Source organism: Alligator sinensis, unplaced genomic scaffold (assembly GCF_000455745.1).
Source record: "Alligator sinensis unplaced genomic scaffold, ASM45574v1 scaffold592_1, whole genome shotgun sequence".
NCBI classification, from domain to species: Eukaryota; Metazoa; Chordata; order Crocodylia; family Alligatoridae; genus Alligator; species Alligator sinensis.
In genome coordinates, this window is record NW_005842214.1 from 403,845 (window position 1) to 420,265 (window position 16,421).

At 42.6% G+C, this 16,421-nt stretch overlaps 1 protein-coding gene and 1 non-coding gene across 5 annotated transcripts in view; both read left to right on the forward strand.

Moving 5' to 3' along the window:
- Positions 1-16,421, forward strand: part of CKAP5 (cytoskeleton associated protein 5) — a 65,366-nt gene that overhangs the window by 43,978 nt on the left and 4,967 nt on the right. For 3 of the 4 annotated variants that reach the window (XM_006026906.2, XM_025207924.1, XM_006026907.2), the window contains 14 exons: positions 151-354; positions 609-744; positions 2,771-2,964; positions 4,303-4,475; positions 5,647-5,820; positions 6,320-6,440; positions 7,168-7,347; positions 10,312-10,499; positions 11,039-11,114; positions 11,525-11,713; positions 11,793-11,930; positions 12,289-12,372; positions 12,468-12,627; positions 14,630-14,784. In XM_006026906.2, coding sequence (XP_006026968.1) covers positions 151-354; positions 609-744; positions 2,771-2,964; positions 4,303-4,475; positions 5,647-5,820; positions 6,320-6,440; positions 7,168-7,347; positions 10,312-10,499; positions 11,039-11,114; positions 11,525-11,713; positions 11,793-11,930; positions 12,289-12,372; positions 12,468-12,627; positions 14,630-14,784 — 2,172 coding nt within the window. The remainder of the gene's footprint in view (positions 1-150; positions 355-608; positions 745-2,770; positions 2,965-4,302; positions 4,476-5,646; positions 5,821-6,319; positions 6,441-7,167; positions 7,348-10,311; positions 10,500-11,038; positions 11,115-11,524; positions 11,714-11,792; positions 11,931-12,288; positions 12,373-12,467; positions 12,628-14,629; positions 14,785-16,421) is intronic. The other variant, XM_006026909.3, reaches the window with a different exon arrangement.
- Positions 6,484-6,594, forward strand: LOC112550819. The gene has a single exon (XR_003094838.1). It is a non-coding gene; the product is annotated as a small nucleolar RNA SNORD67 (small nucleolar RNA).

Genomic DNA, 16,421 nt, shown 5'->3' on the forward strand with positions numbered 1-16,421 from the left:
GCAGGAAATAACATATAAATATGCACTACATTACTAGATGCAGCTTTTATGTATGCTTTGTCATTTGTTCAGGCCATATTTTAACGTACACAAACTGATGTGTGTGGGGGGTTTTTCACCTTCTTCCCCCCCCCCCCCCTTCCTTTCAAGCACTTGGAGAGTGAAAAAGATGGAATTATTAGCTGCCTGGATCTAATTTTGAAGTGGCTCACACTGCGCTTCTTTGAAACCAACACAAGTGTTCTGATGAAGGCCCTTGAATACCTTAAATTGCTTTTTACCTTGCTGAGCCAGGAGGAGTACCACCTTACTGAGAACGAAGCATCCTCTTTCATCCCATATCTTATTTTGAAGGTATGATATACTAACAGAAATTGGCATTACAGTTTTACTTATGGATGCCACCAGGGCACAAATAAATGCTGTAGCTACTCAGTTCATTGTAATACTTTGCATAGTTGCCTTTCAAAGGTCCTTGTCTTGAGTATTTACATTTTTTTGAAGGTTAAGCCAGGTTTGTCTGGTATTGTGTAGACACCTGGCAAAGTGCAGTGGGCAATGTGGAGTGCTTAAAACTTGGTCCTGTGGTTTGCTTCTCCTTCACCCAGGTTGGGGAACCAAAAGATGTTGTTCGCAAGGATGTGCGTGCCATTCTGAACAGAATGTGCCTCATTTATCCAGCCAGCAAAATGTTCACTTTCCTTATGGAGGGGACAAAGTCCAAAAACTCCAAACAGCGGGCAGGTGAGGAATAGCAGTATGGACTGGGATCTTTGGGGTAGAATCAGACCAACAGGTTCTGAGCTTTGCCTACAAATGCCATTTCCCTTGAATACATAACTCTTCTAGGGGCAAGCAGGGATGTAAAAAAAACACCAAAACAAAAAAACAAAAAACAAAAAAAAACAAAAACCCCAAACAAAAATTAAAAAAAAAAAAAACCTTGTTCAGATTCTTTTTGGTATTACTACAGAAAAGTTTTAAGGAATACATTGTAAGCTGCCCATCATGATGGTTCCATTCTAGTCATTAGAAGGTCTGTGTCTTACCAAGCCAGGAGCCTGCTCAATGCCAAAGGACTTTAGAGAATCTAGTTTTGCCCGGGTGACTTATGTCAACCAATTGGGAGCTGTTAACAGTTTAGTCTTGAAAGGGAAACCAAGGTCTTCATGGTGTGTAGCCCCTCCCTGTTTCTACACGACTTGCCTGTAACAGTTTCCTAGGTGCCTGGGGGACCCTTTTTTTTTTTAAAGTTGAAATATTAGATGAAACATTAGTTCTTTGCCCCAAATGACATGATACTCACAAATGACTGAACCGTGCAGAACTTGGACTTCTTTCCAAAATGGCCTGTTCCTGCCCTGTCCTGTTAATCTGTCTGATCATTAAATTTTACAATTAAAGATTGCATCATTGAAGTAATTATCCAACATGCTTATCTCTTGTAATGGAAAATATTGGGTGGTGGGCAGTGGTGTGACTTTGGTAACAGATTAAAAAGTTTTCCCCCTTTCTTCCTCCCTGAGTCTTCTCAGTCCCTACTCACTGTAACAACCCCTACCCCCTGTTACTGGAAGTGAGTAAGGTCAGGTGAGTGGAAGAGGGTGAAGCATAGGGTCATAATCCTGGCTTCTGGTAAGCAGCCTCAGACTTGACTGGAGAGAAGCTCTTCAAGAAATTACATGGAGTTAAGTAGGTTATTATACAGTTCATGTTGCTATTTAACTGGAGGGTTGGGAGTGGCTGTAGGGGGCACATCCAGATGAGTACACATGTGCATTTTCCCTGGGGACAAATAGCAGCAGCACATAGCTTCCTGGGGCCCAGCTGCGGCAATCTGGCAGCAGGGAGCCTAACCGGCAGTTGGAGTATGGCTCTGGCTAGTCAGGCTCCAGTTTCAGGCAGCTCATGCTGTTACCACATGCACCGCCTTGCTTTTTTCTAGTGCGGAGTTTGTTTGATTTTTTTTACACTGTGATCTCCTAGTGTCAACCCCCCCAAACAAACAAACAAACAAAAAACAAACAAACCCTGTGCTGCTACACCTGCATGTGTGGTGTGTGTGGTGCACAGTGCCACAGGTGGGTCGGCAGCACCACATAATGCACATGCATGCTTGCCTGGATGTGCACAAGAGGTGCCTGGGAGGCACTCGGCAATTTGAACTCTGCCAAGAGTCAGGGACCTGGTGAGCTGAAACCAGTGTAGGGCCCAAGGGCCTTGTGAATGGAGTTGGAGTAAGACCTGTGAGGCCTGGGTCTGGCTATGGGGCATCTGGAGTCCATGATTGGTGCCCCTAAGACAAGATTAGTATTAGCAAGGAACAGTTTGTGCCAGTTTGTTGCATAATATTTTAGTTAGTGGGCCGAGTGTCTGGCTAAACAAATTGAACTAGGCCAAGTGCAGGACTATTAGGCTCCCTCTAGGACTCTGAGAGTGACCTCCCAAAGTAACAAAGATTCCATCAAAGCCTGGCAGATGAAACAAAAGTGAGGTGGGGGGGAGGGTACCCTGAGGAGCTGGAGTTGGGCAGGATTGGTTCAATTGCCAAGGGTGCCATGGCCACCCTCGGGGGCTGGTCCTACTACACCCACAAAGTGGAGGGATTTTTTGTTTTGTCATTAAATTCAGCACAGCGGTGTCAGATGCCAAAGGCATTGCCACACTTTGAGCTCATTTGGGACAGAGGTAGCAGGACTGACAGGCTTTCCTTTTTACTGACCCTGAAGGGTTTTTTTTGATTCACAAATGTCTCCTTCTGATCCCTTAGAGTGCCTGGAAGAGTTGGGGTGTCTAGTTGAATCCTACGGTATGAATGTCTGCCAACCAACTCCAGGCAAAGCCCTAAAGGAGATGGCAGCTCACATTGGCGACCGGGACAACACCGTCCGCAATGCTGCACTCAACACCATTGTGACTGTTTACAATGTGCATGGAGACCAGGTGTTCAAGCTGATTGGAAATGTGAGTGACTAGAAGTCTTGGAGGAGAGGTAGCTTAATCAGTTCTGAACCCTGCGTAAGGCAGCTGTTCACACTGTGTGCTGCTAATGATCAGTCTTGGCATATCCCACCTTTGACAGCAAGATCAATGCCAAGAGTTCAACTTGTGGTGATTTGGGGTTGATGTTATGATGCAGATCCTCTAAAAGTTAACTGATTAATTCTAGATTGAGTATCCTAATCTCTAGTAACCAAAGGTGACACATTTATAATTGAAAGAATAAGCCAATGCTAATTGGTATTTCTTCTTGGAGATTCCACTGTTGGTAAATAGTGTCACATCATTGTAAAGCAAACTGCTGATGACTCAGATGTGAATGAAAGTCGAAGCTTTGTCTTTGAAAAGAGGCATACGGCTAGCTGCAATAATTCTTATCTTGCCAGTTTGTTTCTGCAAATGGGAACTCCTTTGAAGTAACCTTCCCTTCTATTCACCTTCGTTTCCATGCTAATGTAAAGCTCCTTAAAATCCAAGCTGCTACAATTTATTCAATGTTGTAATGCTTTTAGTGGACAGCAGCGGTGTTCTGTTTTGTTTCTGTTTCTTGGCATCCCTTGCTATTCCATGGTCTAAAGCCTCTAATATTTCTCAGGCACCTCAGTATTGATTTACCTTGGATCCATGATGTTCTACTCAGTCTTGATTGCTTTACCAACAGATGTACAAAATATAGCACAGACTAAAGATTGCAAAATTCCATTTCCAACGGCCTCCAAGTCGTATACAGCTACTTCAGTGGATTTGCACAACTCTTAACTAATAACTGAAGAGAACTTTATGTAGCAAGCAGTGAGCAAGCTAAACTAAATTCTAAGGGCTTTTCCATTGTCAGACAAACCTTGAGTTACAGGTAATGCAGCCATTACCTGCCCATGCCACCCTTTTTCCGGGTGGCTACCCTTCCATGCTGGTGTTTTGAGTGCACCTTTATTGCAGTAAGGTCTGCATTGCTACCACTTCTGATCCGGGATTGAGAAAATCTTTTTAATTGTATGGCTTCTCTTCAGGCTACCCTTTTCTAGTACGGACCAAGGACAGCTTGCAAGTGGGCTGTAGCAGCTAGTTTTATTTTGAACTAAGATTGCCTTACAATTTTCCCTTTTTTTTTTTTTATCCCCAAATGTATAGTAGTTCTTGAGGTTGGTTGTATGAGGGTTGAGGTTTGAATCCAGTTACTCATTAAAATGGCACTTCAGTCACCATGGAGTGTGGTAGCAGGATCATTTGTCTTTTAGCTTTCTACCTGAGATTTGTAAAATGGGCTCAGTGTTTGCAAAATTAAAACCATCTTTTTGACAGCTTTCTGAGAAAGACATGAGCATGCTGGAGGAGAGAATAAAGAGGTCAGCCAAAAGACCAGCTGCTGCTCCAGCAAGGCAAGTAGAGGAAAAACCACAGCGTCTTCAGACCACCAGTGCCAATACTAGCATGCTGCGTAAGGGATCAGCTGAGGACGTGTCCTCCAAACTCAGGTGTGTAGTGAGATCTTCTGTGTGGTGTCTGCAGTGTATGTGCTTAAAAACATGTGCAGCTATGTTACTTTAGTTCTCATAATCCCAGTCTTTGCATGTCGTAAAAGCAGGCCAAATATTGCAAAACAAAATGTTTGATTCTTCATTTTTTTTTGTCTTGTCTGTCTTGAATCCTTTCTAAATGGTCTTGTGCCTTCTTTCACTGCTTCTCCATGGACAGAATTATGTATCGCACTTATAGGATGTAAGTACTGCCCACTAACTCCTTGGTAGCAGGGCTCTTGTATCTTTCAACTTCTGCCCTAGTCGTCCCCTCCAAAGGATGACTAGTTTACGCAGCCCAGTTCTAGGTTATTTGTAAATACCTCTGGTTTAAAAGTAAAAGTATAAAATGCCTCTGCCAATGGCAACTATGACCCAAACTGCTAGCAGACATGGCACCTCCATGTTGGGCAGCTGCTGGAGATACTGGGAGAGTTCATTCCCATACATTGCATTTAAACTTGATATTGATTGAGCAGATATACAGCAGAGTTGTCTAAGCCCTGTGAATTTTTTTTACCTTGGGACACCTATAATACTCAGTAACAATACCCTACAGCCTGTATTAACTCAATCTTTGGGGAAAGTCCCCCTCCTTCAACCCCATCCCAGTTAAAATAGTATAGTAGAATGTTCCACTTGAATAATCATATGCCTAACATAGTGATCTGCAAACCTTTTATGATGCTGATTTTTATCTTGTAAGGCTGCTAATTCAGTTAGACATTAATTCAGGCATTTTTTCCTCTCTTAACCATGAAAGAGACTTAAGCTGCATTAGGATAGCCCATCAGTACAGTCTTAAGTGGCACTGGATCTGTCATGACAGGGTGGTGTACACTTGTCACTGCTGCTTTGCAACTTACGGAAGGCTGTAGGGGAAATTGGTAGCTTTTCAGGTGAACTTTAAAAGCAAATAACTGGCAGCTGCTCTCCTGGCTTACACAAGCCTATACTGCTAACAGCTGGGGGAATCCATAAGGGGTTCAGTTAAGGGACTGAATACATTTTGGATCTTCAAAATGGCTATCCTGATATGAGAGCTTTAAGACTACCATTGGATGCTAGTGTTAACACTTTTGCCTATTGTATTAAGACCTAATAAATGCATCTCTCTTGGTTCCTATAGTCAAGCCCGCAACATGAGTGGCCATTCTGAGACGATGCATGCAGTTCCACGGGAGTTCCAGCTGGATCTAGATGAGATCGAGAATGACAATGGTACAGTCCGATGTGAGATGCCAGCACTTGTACAGCATAAACTAGATGACATTTTTGAGCCAGTCCTGATTCCGGAGCCCAAGTGAGTTTAGTTATATCCCCCTGCCTATGTGAAGCTACCTGAAATGGTCTTTTCAGGATAGTCTTAAGAAACTGAATAAAAAGCTAGCATGAGCAAGTAAAACCTGAACGAGTTGGAAGAGTCCAACTCTGAAAGTGATGGTGCATTTGATGTTGTGGAACGAGAGTACAAAAGGAGATGTTTAAGTTGCCATGACAACACATTACTGTCTGGAAGAGCTGAGGGAGCTGCCTGTGGTTATATGGGAAGAAAAATCTGAATTTGAGTACAGCATAGACTGTCACATTTAGGTTGCACTCCTAGCTCTGTCACAGACTAAGACAAATGGCCTACCATCTCCTTTCATTATTTGTAAATGGGAATAACTTTCTCAGACATCCCTGTTAGGATGAATTCCTGCTTTGTCAAGTGTCTGAGATGTTGCTACAAGTCACCTGTGAAGTACAAGTTAGAATTCTTTCCACAGAAATTCATTAATCCTTTTCTTCCAACTGTCTAGGATCCGTGCTGTGTCCCCACACTTTGATGATATGCACAGTAACACGGCTTCCACTATCAACTTTGTCATCTCCCAGGTAGCCAGTGGTGACATCAATACTAGCATCCAGGCTCTGGCACAGGTAAGAGGAACATTTGGCTGATGTTTAATTAAGACCAGCAGTTTGCGAGAGTGATGAGCTGCACTTCAGTGGAGCTGCCATGTCCGGTGACATGGACCCCACTCAGAATCTCCCTGATGACAAAGCTATGTGCACAGGGGCCATCTGACTCGCTACTTCCAATTAGACTGTCCTAGGCCTGGGAACTTATCAAATCAATATTCTTGTCAGCTCTAGATGTTGAACCATGGAGTGGGTGATTTTACATTTACGTAACCTACTAAACTACTTTTTCTACCTGGAAATATATTCAGGTTATTGGATGTGATGCAGCCCATGTTGTGGCAGTGAGGCTGCCGTTTTAATGAAATCACCTTGCAGATTCCCACTGTAGGAATCCCGTTTCCTGCCTTGTAACCCTTTCACCATTCTAAACCAGTTCTAGCTGTTTAGGACTAGAGTCCCTAGAAAAAACGCACAAAGCAAATCCAGTATAGAATCCATACATCTTGCATCCTCCGTCTTGTATAGGCTGCAAATTGCAGCTATAGAAGAGATCATGCACATATTACTGATTGGACTTTCACAGCTGACCTCGCTACAGAATTACTAATTTTTAGGTGAAGTTTTAGGAAGCGGATCACTCCACTAGTGGAGTAAGTGGACGGTTTCTTTGGAATAGTTTCTTATATTTAGTTTTTCTGTACCAAGATCAACTTTTAATCTGTTTTGGGTGTCTTTTTTCTAGATTGATGAAGTCCTCAGACAGGAGGACAAAGCAGAAGCCATGTCTGGCCACATTGACCAGTTCCTAATAGCTACGTTCATGCAGCTTCGACTGATCTACAACACACACATGGCAGATGAGAAGCTGGACAAGGATGAGATAGTCAAGCTTTATAGCTGCATCATTGGGAACATGATCTCGGTAAGGCTGCTCTGGGGTGGGGCAAAAACCAAGCTCTGAGCCAGATGCTTTGCAAGAAACATGGAAGTGTTTTCCACTGGCCTTGCTTTCTAGAGAATCCTGTTTGGGGACAGTTTGTTCCTAGCTGTTCTTTAGATTATGTGTTTTAAGATAGTGTAGCGACAGCCACATGCAGGAAATTAAATTTAATACAAAGTCCACAGGAGGCCTTTGGGAAATAAGTACTCGACACCCTGGTCCCAAGCCTCTCAAGTGGGCTATAGGTATCCTAAAACAGGGGGAAGTTGGGAACATGATTTCAAATGGGAATAGGGTGAAACAAACTTTAGATGGGTTGACTTATTTATTGAGGTATATGCTCAGTATTGTACAGAACACAGATATTGCCTGTCAATAGTAGTAAATTTCAAACTGAATTCTATGTAAGTGAATGCTGAGATTTCGTTTTGCCAATGGAGTTTTTGTATCTGGAAGGTTGGTCTGTGCCTTACAATTAATTCATTGGCTTCATTTGCTTAAAGTTCACTTCGTTTATGAGGGAGTGGTGGTAGGGACAGGACAGGGAGCAGAGAGAGAGTGGAAAGATTAAAGTATGAAATGAGGGGCTAGAGGAAGAGCAAAAATTCTGGAAATGTAGTTTCTGATTAAAAGACTTGTGACATTTTAATAGCTCTAGTACTGACACTTGACAGAAGAAGCCTTCCCGGACAGAAGTAACTTTGCATGTTGGGGAGTGGCTTGTCGTTTGCCCAGGCAAAGGAGTTGAGAATAATGTTTCAAAGAGCAGTGTCAGAAAAGCATTATGATGTAGTCTGATTCCTTGCATTACACAGGCATGGAACTTGCGCATTGAGTCCAGTATCATGGCTGCCTTAGAGTACAGTATAGTACTGGACTCTGTTTTACCTGAATCCTAAATGAAGGAAGACTTAGGCAGACATGCCTGATTTAACTGCAGGGTGAAAGAGGAGGTTTGGCTTTGTAATAGTCCTGCCTCATGATTCTACGATACTCAAGACACTTGAATTCTTAGGGAGAAGCTATATGTAGCAGCGATCCTTGAAGTCTTGCCGTCATAACTTGGTATGGGGATTGTCAAAGAAAGATTAAATTAGGGGTGTGTACACTGGCAGGAGCTAGAGAATGCCACCTTCCAAAATGCCTTGTTACAGTATGCAAGGCCACACACAGAACAATGAGGAGAAAAGAAAATGTGAATCATTGAATCATTATTAATTAAATGTGCACTAAAAGAGGCAGAGACTTAGGAGGGCAAAAAGGCTTTGGTCACATAATCCGAGTGTAGCATAATGTACATATACAAAAGGTTGCACAGATTATCTTAATTACAGAATTGTAATTAATTCTGGCACGTCTTCACTTTTGAGCTCTTAAATTTGGCACCATAGGGTTCTTTTTAATAATTTTGTGTGCAACTTTCTAAGAATTAAATGGGGGGGGTGGGAAATCTGCATTATAAATCCCATGTGGTCAGTAGTAGGGTTGGAACCCTTGGGTTCACTGAACAGACCTCTACTGTTTAGGTTAACAGGGAGCAAGAATAGGCTGCTACCCTTCATTTGGATCTCCACGCAAGGTGGGTCAGGATATTGTCGCATACTTGCTGACAGCAAAGGTGTTGACTTAAATCTTAGATTTCACTCTAAATTCTGGATAGAAGTGTATTTACAGCGAATCCTTTTGCCCTATTCCTTTAAGCCTGTCTCTGTCTTCACTCAACTGGTCCCACTCCATTTGCGTGGCTCCTTACGCAGCTAGCCTAGTCTGATCCCTCTGCCATATGTATTTCCAGTCTCCTTGTCTAGCCTGTATCATACTTCCCATCTCTCTTCCACCATATTTTCACTTGGTAGTTGTCCATTCTGAATTTGAAAGGGGCAGCTTCCTTCTCTGACCTACCAGGCACCAGAAAAGTATGCCAGACAAATGGGTCTCAGAACTTTAAGGACAGGCCCAGAATTTGCCCTGGCCTGTAGCAGCCAAAGAATAGCGATCGTTAGAACTCTTCAAAGAATAGGTTACCAGTCATTTCTCCCTAGTCTCATTCATGTAACAGAGTGACCCATTTTGGCTGAAACTTAAAATCACGTCTGCCTGAAACTGACATTTGGCATAGAAAACTTCAGCCCAAGTGATAAGAGGTTGGCCACATTTTAAGGAACTGAAAATAGGTTCTGCTAGTGGGATGTTTGGGGAACTTTTAATAGACAGTGCTGCACCTTTTCTAGAGTCTCTGACATACAGACATTGTTGATGCGATAGGTGTTGCATTATTTGAAAAGAAATATTTTAAACACAAGGGAACAGAATTAGAAAGCAGTTCTATTCTGAATGGGCTGAAAATGGTATCATGGGAGTTAACTTACAAACTGAAATGTTTCCTAATTGCCATTCCCATAAAACTCAACTGGGACTGTCAGTGTCTTATCACTAGCAATAACCTCTCTGTAGGTCAAAGTAGTTAGTGATACCTGTGCAGCCATGTTTTTTCCATCAGTTTGCATAGGCAGCTAGGTTACTTTTTATTTTAGCTATTCTTGATGCTAAAGAAGCACTAGAATCTATTGTCTCAAGTTGGGATAGCTCTTTGAGACCAACAGCAGTAAATGGTTGTAATTCTATATTAGTCATGAACATCAGTAATTCCAGCTGATTTGTCCAAAGGAACAGAGGTAAAAGCTGTAGTCTTATTTCAAAATAAATCCCTATTAAGATACACACATGCAGCCTAAACTTCTTGTATTCTTTGCTTTTGAACACTTAACTATACAACCTGTTATAGCCCATGTGCCAGAAACAGGGGACTATCTGCATCTTAGTAGAATGTATAAACACCACTTTGTGGAAAAGGTGCATTCTAAAGAGGGACGTGGGAATCCTGGAGGACTCCCTAAGTTAGAATGATTCATAATATTGATTTGTAATTCTGATTTCTATTGATAGCTATTCCAAATAGAGAGCCTAGCCCGGGAGGCCTCCACAGGAGTGCTAAAGGACTTGATGCATGGGCTTATCACATTGATGCTGGATTCACGAGTCGAAGACCTTGAGGAAGGTCAGCAGGTCATACGATCAGTCAACCTTCTGGTGGTGAAAGTTCTAGAGAAGTCTGACCAGACGAATATCCTGAGGTAAAATAGTCTTTGCTGGAATTCCATGGAAACTTTTCTGTCTGTACTAAAATCATGACACTGTATATGCGATAACTACTATCAGTATCCTAGTCTTCCTTTACCGTTTGTTAAACACCATTTTATTTAACTATCTCGCAAGACTAAGGCCTTTCTTATCTATCACAGAAATGAGCATAGCTGGCCATGCAACAGTCCAGCTGGCTATTTAAAAAGCAAATATTCCTCCTGGATGCTTGTATAGTAACTAGCCAGGTTCTAATCATAACTAAATTACTGCAAATCATCTTTGATGAAAGTACCACCTGATATTGTATTCAGTGTTGATTGCTTAACACAGACCTGACATGTTCTGCAGAAGTTCAGTGCTCTAATTTTATAAAATCATAGTAAGGTATTGAAAAAAGGGGCTTAACACCACATGAAATAATTCAGCTATCCCTAACCTATAGCCTCTGATACTGTGTTTAGTAGGGTATTGTACCTGTGCTCCTTGTAGCATTTACCTGACTAATACTACCTAAACTTATTTTCTCTAGTGCCCTGCTTGTTCTGCTCCAGGACAGTCTGCTAGCAACGGCCAGCTCTCCCAAGTTTTCAGAGCTTGTCATGAAGGTAAACCCATAATGGAGGCTTTGAGCTCATTTGATTCTTCTTTGAAACACTAGGTTTCTGCTTGGCTCGACCAGATGGATTAAGGGGAAAAAGCACTTGCTTCAGCCAGCTATCATAATGTGCATACTTGCCCTGTCTGCACTAAGGTTCTAAAACAAAACATGTTAACTTGTTAGAAAGTGTTCTGTCCCAGTCCAGATACATATTTGTTGAGATATACAAGCACTAAGCAGGTCAGTGTGGGAAGAATAACATATCTGTCCCAGTGTGTACACACATTCAATCTTCTGTTACTGATAGTGGATTCAGCACCAGGTCTTTCCCCTCTAGGCAGTTAGCTAGTCTTTAAAATACAAACTCAGTTTTACAAAGAGACAACTGCTTAGGGTCAGGCTTTCTATTTCTTTCAGTGTCTATGGAGAATGGTGCGGCTTCTGCCTGAAACGATCAATAGCATCAACCTGGACCGAATTCTGTTGGACATCCACGTTTTCATGAAAGTCTTTCCCAAGGAGAAGCTGAAACAGTGTAAGAGTGAATTTCCCATAAGGACACTGAAGACTCTACTTCATACCCTGTGCAAGCTGAAAGGGCCCAAGGTGAGAGCCGACTCCAGCAGCATGCCTTTAGAGATTGCTAAAGTATCTCAGATTGCTGAAGTTCTCTTCTTTTCCTCAGATCTTGGACCACTTAACAATGATAGACAACAAAAATGAGTCTGAGCTGGAAGCTCACCTGTGTAGGGTAATGAAACACTCTATGGACCAAACTGGAAGCAAGGCTGATAAGGACACAGAAAAAGGGGCTTCCCGCATAGTAAGTAGCATGATTTTTTTGAAAGGTGGAGGGAAAATTGGGAAATATTCTGTTCCAAGAAACTGACTGCTTGCTCTATTAGTTAATGAGAGAATTGCACCTGCCCTTTGGAAATGGCCACCAGTGTCTCCCTAGATGAGACTTCAAGCCTGTCATGCTACCCTGTAGCATTTCTCCTTTATAACTAGTGGGTGTAAAAGACTACTCCCTTGATACAGCCTTTGCTAGCTAGGGCTGCCTGTTGTCAGCTGGTAAGTCTTTGGCATTTCCAAATATTAGTCGCTTGTTAAATCAGTCATATCTTATTTTTGAGGGATACCTTTTTAATCTCATTCAGAAGTCTCAATTTCTTCTTTAGGATGAAAAGGCTTCAAAGGCCAAAGTAAATGATATTTTAGCAGAGATATTTAAGAAGATTGGGTCCAAGGAGAACACTAAAGAGGTGAGTTTATTCTTTCCATAGAGAAAGGGGAAAGATAAATGCTTGGAGTGATGTATGCAGGAGCTTGGTAAAACACGGGAACTCTCTTTCCTTAGGGCCTGGCAGAGCTGTATGAATACAAAAAGAAGTATTCTGATGCGGACATTGAGCCTTTCCTGAAAAACTCATCTCAGTTCTTCCAAAGCTATGTTGAACGAGGCCTCCGGCTGATTGAGATGGAGCGGGAAGGCAAAGGACGCATTCCATCTTCTACAGGTACAGAGCTGCTCAGTGGCACTAGTGAACTGAATTGGGGACTTAGAAGCTGAATCTTGCAAGAGGAGTAGCTGCAGCTATGTCACTTAAGAGCAAATATGTGAGACTCTTCTGGTTCCACCTTTCACAGACACCACTCACACTTTGCCACTTGTAAGAGATACCGCCTTTCCTACTGGAAGGCAAGAAAATAAAAGAAAAGACCTGAATAGATTTGTGTAGACGACTGTGGCTTTGGATGGAAAAAGTAACCCCACCACTAATTTGTGGGCACCTCTCCAAAAGTACTTTCAGAAACTTACCTTTTCAAATGGTGTGTAGTACTCTGGGTACTGTAGATGCTCCAGATATAAGGTGTGGCAAGCAATGATTCTTGTTACACCTGGCAGTCTAGCCTGACATGCTGCTTGCATTAAGGTAGTCTTCCTGTAGGAATTGCAGGTGTGCAATGAAGGCACCACAGATGCAGCTTAATACTTTTTTGGGTTACTTAAGTAACAAGAACAGGATCTTTGCATGAAAGCCAAATTGAAGCCTGGCACAGATTTCGCATCAACACAGCAGACAACTATAGAACACAGAATTTTAAAAGAAAATGTTGAATGAGAAATAGCCTAGCAGACCTAATCAGTGCATTATTTGTTGGGTAAGATGTAAGACAGCTTGTAAATGTCCCAGTGCACAGTCTGGGTGCTCTATTCAGAGCTGTCACTGCAGGTTGCTTGGATAACACTGCAAAAGGGGCTGGATTTGCCTGTGGGCCTGGCGTTGAGCACCCATGATGCAAGAAATAACTCATTTTGCGCAAGGAAGCTTCTCAGTAGAACAGAATTCACGTTGCTGGAAGGCACAATCCAGTTCTTAAGAAAATGCAGTCTAAATTGTAGTTCCTGCTAGGGATCATAACAGCAGAACAGCTACTAATAATAAGGGTAGGGATTTAATTGACACAGACTATCTTGCCTCTTGTGCTCCTAGAGCATCCAACTCAGCCCGTCGATATCTTCACTTTGTGCTTAAGTTTCATTTGGGGAAGCAGTGACTGGGAGTTGGAAATTTCAAGAAGCCTCTGGAAATACAGAACTCCCTTCTGTCCCCTGCACATCCCAGATGTGTGCTAAACAGCAGCTCAGCAGCATAGCCTTCCAAGCAGCATTTCATTCCGTTAAGTTTTCTATTTCTTTCAGACCAGGGCCAAAAAGGTGCGATTCTAGCTTCACTGGGCTGGAAGTGTGTAAAAACAAAACCTTGCTCCTAAACTTTCATTCTTCAGAAGAGTCCTACACTACATTGGTAAAGAGAAATCTAAGGACATCCCCTACCTCAGTCTGAGTCTTTCTTCTTAAAGCTTTCTGATTTCCTGCAGTAGAGAAAGCTTCCTTCCATTATTAATGTGAAAGGCTTTTCCTGCTATCAGATGCATGTGGAGGATGGAGAAGAAGGAGGGGATCTTTAAAAGAGGGAAGGCTACCAGAATCCTTTATTGCGCAAAAAGGAACTGGCAGAGAAGCAGCACTCTTCTACTTTCTGAGCAAGAACCCTGGAAGGGTTGAAAGCCTCTTCTAAGGAATTCCACTGGGTTCATCTAACTCACCTCAGCAGTGTTTAAGAGCAAAGGGTAAACACAAAAACTCCCTTGTACCCCTGCTGAGTCATCTCCAGTAGCTTTAACAGCTCTTTCCTACAATGAACCTCTTCAGTTCTTTCAGTTATTAGCCAGAACATGTTAGTTTGTATGTAGATACTTTGTTTTTTTTATGGAGAGGAGAAGCAGTCTGCCTCACTTAGTGGTCTGCCCTGTTTCAGAAAATGGGCTGTATTCCACCTTTTCCAGTTCTGTCCCACTAACAGTAAATAGGAAAAAAATGGATTTCCCAGAGTGCCCCGAGTCAGTATAGTGTTGGGTTCTAGCTTTGTTCTATGGCTATTTCACAGTCTGCATGCTACCTTTTGGTGTCACATGACTGACCAAGAGGCTTAGATCTGTTTCTTCTTTTTCTAGGAATTTCTCCTCAGATGGAAGTAACATGTGTCCCCACTTCCACCAGCACAGTGTCTTCATCCATAGGGAACACAAATGGGGAGGAAGTGGGGCCTTCAGTCTACCTGGAAAGGCTAAAAATCCTCAGGCAGCGCTGTGGTCTTGACAATGCAAAGGTATTGTACTTCTACGGACTTGTATAAATCTACTTAGGGAACTGGTCTATGTAGTATGATAGGACTGCTCACTTGAATGCTAGCTATGCAGCACACAGGCTTTGCTAATCATTGCTCTTGATTCCTACTGCATGGTCTCATCATTAGTGGTGTAGATGCAGTTAAAATTGTTGTCCAGCTTAGTAGGCTTATGCTTCAGTTTCCTTCTGTCTGCTGCACTGATGTAGACACAGCTTGCTGTTTTTGATCTGGAGTCTGGTAGCTTGTCCAGTAACAGTTGTGGGGAGAGGCTGAATAACTGGCTTGTGATTGCTGGTGTCTAAGGAGGTGTCAGGAATACTGTGGGGTTTATATCTGCTGCATGTGCTATTTTTGCCCCCCTTAGATCTGTGAAACTGATGCATCTCCTACCTTTTTAAAGGTTAGGTTAATGCTGTACACCTGCCTAGGATTTGCTGATTTCTCAAGGTTAACGTCTACTTTCTCATGTGATCCAGGAGTTTGGATCACTGAGTGTCTTAAACAAAGATGCTCTAAAACAAGTCAGCACTCTAAAGTGAGGGCTGTTGTGGGGGTGCATCTTGGTTGTGTGGGATTCTGAGGCAGACAGTAATTCTGAATGAGTTCTGTCTATGATGCCAGAAACCTTCAGTGAATCCCAACATATACATTGGATATCTTTTTAAAGCTACTTGCTGAAAAATATTCTGCCTGTCCCTTCAGACATGCCAGAGACACCTGGACTGTCCACAATATACGTGGCAGAGGTTCGTGTACAGCGCTATCCTGACCTTTTTAAGGTCTGAAATGCACATGGACCTTACAGCTCTGGAGGGCAAAGTGGCACATGCTGCAGGTGTGCATTCCTCTGTTACTGATAGCAGATGAAGCCTCAGCTCATCAGGAGAACCTGACTCGATTCAGCCTGTGGCAGAGAGGGTCTTATCAGACAGTCCTAAGTCTCCTCTCCCCTCAGTCTTTTTAGAATCTGAGTCCTCAGCACCACACAGGATTTTAGCTTATCCTGGGCCTAAGTAAAGCAGGACTCAAATCTCTTCCCAACTTGATGTCAAACTGTTGATGACTACTCATTGAGTGTGATGACCTAACTAGCTAAGTAATTATACAGTACTTTCATCTAGTCTGTATTTCCTTAGCTTAGCAATGAGAATGTCATAGGAGACAGTATGAGAAACCTTGCTAAAGTTCAAGTGTTGTGCTCACTGCTCCCCACCCCTCCCCCCCAACCACTCATAGAGCCTGTCTCCTTGTTATGGAAGGGAATCAGATTGGTCAGGCATGATTTGCCCTTGATGAATCCACATTGACTGTTTCTGATCACTTTGATCTCTTCTAGGTGCTTAGAAGTAGGCTTGACTCGCTCCATTATTTTTCCTGGTATTGAGGTCAGATTAACTGGTTTAATTCCCCAGATCTTTCTTCCCTTTCTTAAAGATGGGTCCTGTATTTGCCCTTTTCCAGTCATCTATACTTCACCTAACCTCCTCAGATTCTCCAAAATTACCTCAGCCAATTCCTTTGGTACCTGTCTGGCCTTACTAACTTGAAAACATCTAACTTCTCTAAATAATCCCTAATCTGGTCTTTCACTATTCTAGACTGCTGATCTCTTTCCC